This window comes from Olea europaea, chromosome 18 (assembly GCF_002742605.1).
Source record: "Olea europaea var. sylvestris chromosome 18, O_europaea_v1, whole genome shotgun sequence".
NCBI lineage: Eukaryota > Viridiplantae > Streptophyta > Magnoliopsida > Lamiales > Oleaceae > Olea > Olea europaea.
Window position 1 is genome coordinate 28,182,326 of NC_036254.1, and position 2,649 is coordinate 28,184,974.

General features: G+C 34.7%; 1 protein-coding gene across 1 annotated transcript; it reads right to left on the minus strand.

Annotated features, from left to right (window-relative positions):
• Positions 1 to 1,341: 1,341 nt before the first annotated feature.
• LOC111368056 (HIPL1 protein-like) lies at positions 1,342 to 2,643 on the minus strand. Its single transcript, XM_022989233.1, has 2 exons — positions 2,423 to 2,643; positions 1,342 to 1,878 (listed from the first exon to the last, which is right to left on the minus strand). The coding sequence occupies exons 1-2, from the start codon at positions 2,521 to 2,523 to the stop codon at positions 1,476 to 1,478; spliced, it is 504 nt and encodes a 167-aa protein (XP_022845001.1). The 5' UTR covers positions 2,524 to 2,643; the 3' UTR covers positions 1,342 to 1,475.
• Between the last annotated feature and the right edge of the window lie 6 nt (positions 2,644 to 2,649).

Below are 2,649 nucleotides of genomic sequence, written 5' to 3' on the forward strand. Positions count from 1 at the left end.
GTGAATGTGTTTCCATAGTCTATGACCAAATAGCTCTGCGCATGTATGACGAAAATTTCAAAATTACAGAATTTCAGAATTGAATAGCTTTGCCATGTATATCGGTACTAACCGATACGTGAGTAAGGTTATTCATTGGGTACCTTTTGGTGTGATTTTCTAGTATTATACAACTTATCAGATTACATTTTATTCAGTCTGAAGAATAAAGCTTTTCAGCATTATACAGTTATTTAGATTTTAGGAACAAAATTTAGCTTATGCAGTTTAAAGATTAAAGAATTGTATGATTCCAGTATATTTTAGTTTAGATAGTATTATTAGATTTCAAATTACAGTATTTAGCTTATTCAGTTTAAAGAATAAAGATTTTAGTTTATAGTACAGTGAAAGGAAATTCGGAAGTTGACACCAATTTTCAAAAACTTGTTATAAAGGGAAAAATATACTTTTACAAAATATTCACTCACTGAATTACAAGCTCATATTTTGTCACCCTTTTTCTTAGCAGATAGTAGCTGTGTTGAGCTACATTGGAGCTTGTTGATCTATGAGTTGAGCCACACAGTATCATTTCTTGTATGTCTCATCTTATCAGTTAATACATCACATTTTTTGGGATTGAAGCATCTTTTATCAAAAAATGTATTTATATCACGAGCTCACTGCATATTTCTTTATATGTTTTGCAAATGGAGTTGTCTGATTGTAAAGGAATTTAAATTTCTTTCCAATGCACTTATTTTGAATATTTTGTATTTCGAGGGGTTGGTGTACCCTATTTTATATTGTATGCATAGATTTGAGAAAATTAATTTTTACTCAGGTGGTTTAGTCCATATTTCAAAGAAAATTATGTCAAAATTCTTCCAAAAAAATTTTTTTTTTGTCAAACAAGTTAAAGTTGTCTTGGTGGTGGGACCAGCATTTAACTGGTATCTACTATCGACGCACGATACGTATCGAATCCATTAAGGTAATTCGGGACGAATCGTGTCAGAGCATGATGAAGATAGAATGACATTTTAACAGATCACTGATTAATGCAAAACTGTGTTTGTTTTGTATCCCTTTCCTATTAGATTTTTTACCATCTTTTCTTGTATTTTGGAATGCATTTGTGAGTTGTCAAATTTCTTACAAATTTATCTTTCATTAATTTTTTATTTGGTTATATAACAGAAGATAATTTTATTGTGAATTGTCCAAAATTCACTCTTTCTTCTGGTAAATTGAGGCACAAAATTATTAATGCAGCCAAAACTAGAATGGACAAAATTTTAACTCATCTTTTCTTTAAAATTGTTTGGTGCCATCCAACCTTCTTTACCAAACATGTCATTTGTAAAATTATACTCATTGAACATATTCACAGTATTTTGTACGCTGTTTGAACACAATCAACCAAAATCTGCCAAACTCAGATGTGGAACTTTCTTACAACAAAACCATTCTGATAAACATATTGCAGTATTCTACACAAAATTCAAAAGCAGTAAGCCTAGCAATGAGAGCAGAGCCAACAGACTCTTGCATGGACCTCTCGACCGGCTTGCTTTCGAAGGAGGGGAGGAAACAGGACCTGGGGATTCAATTTTCACGTCTTTTTCCTTGGCACATGCGTATTTGCAACGACTTGGACGGACAATCCTGTAAACTCCACTATTGGTGAGGAGATAGAGATTCTTGTTGTTATCTTCGCCAAAAGAGAAAATGTAACTCAACGCGGGAAATGAACTTCCAGGAGAAAAGTTGCATTTTAAAGGAGAATCAGAAGCACAAGTAAAATTTAACTTGTTACTGCTGAAGTTCCCACTGCTAATGGGATTCTCGGTGCCTGCCCATATAGCACCTGCATAAAGATCTGCAAACAAGTACCTGCGAAATCGAGCATTTTTACTTCAATAAGAAATGTGAGCTCAAGCCGACAGGAAATACAGTCTAGTAACTTCTATCTTTAAGAGAATAAATTGCAAAGTATATCTTGTTCCTGATAAATCTGCTTGTTTCTTTTATACATGAGCTTCTTTAGGTCTGCAATAAACGTCCCAACCACCTAAGGCCCATTTGGCAGGACTTCTGCTTTAGCTTTTGCAGGAGAACTTATTAAGAAAGTCACATTAGATCAGATTTCTCTAAAATTCACATTGGATCAGATTCCTCTAAAAGCTCTTCAAACCAGCAAAACATTTCTAAAAATTCATCCAAACAAATCCAAAACCAGATTCTTACTCTCAGAAACAGCTTTTGGCCTTTCAAATCCTTCCCAAGTGGGCCCCAAGTCAAGTAAGTCGTTCTCTCTAGCATATGTCCTCAACGAAAGACCTCCACTTATGGTGTTAATTCCCATTCATTATACAGCCCATGTTCAAATATTCGGCTTCTAGTTGTAATTATCTAGTTACATAGATCCAAAATATACCTTCCATATAAGCAGGGATCAGTCATAGACCGATAAAAATAGCCACCAGTGATTGATGCTGAGCCTTCATTTATGTTTACATCAGAGTGATTGTAACCCATCACAGGGAAAATCAGACTTGTGAATTTCGCCGAAGTATTTCCGCCAGGCGTAGTTGGAGGAGTGTAAACAGAAGGGCCCTCGTATACTCGCCATCCATAATTTCCATACTTGGTAATCACATCCAC

What these genes read in the sequence shown, in the direction of transcription:
- LOC111368056 (XM_022989233.1), bottom strand. Translation starts at nt 2,523, where the DNA reads ATGGGTTACAATCACTCTGATGTAAACATAAATGAAGGCTCAGCATCA. An exon ending in GATCCCTGCTTATATGGAAG is followed by an intron (nt 1,879 to 2,422) that starts GTATATTTTGGA and finishes TCGATTTCGCAG; the next exon opens with GTACTTGTTTGCAGATCTTT.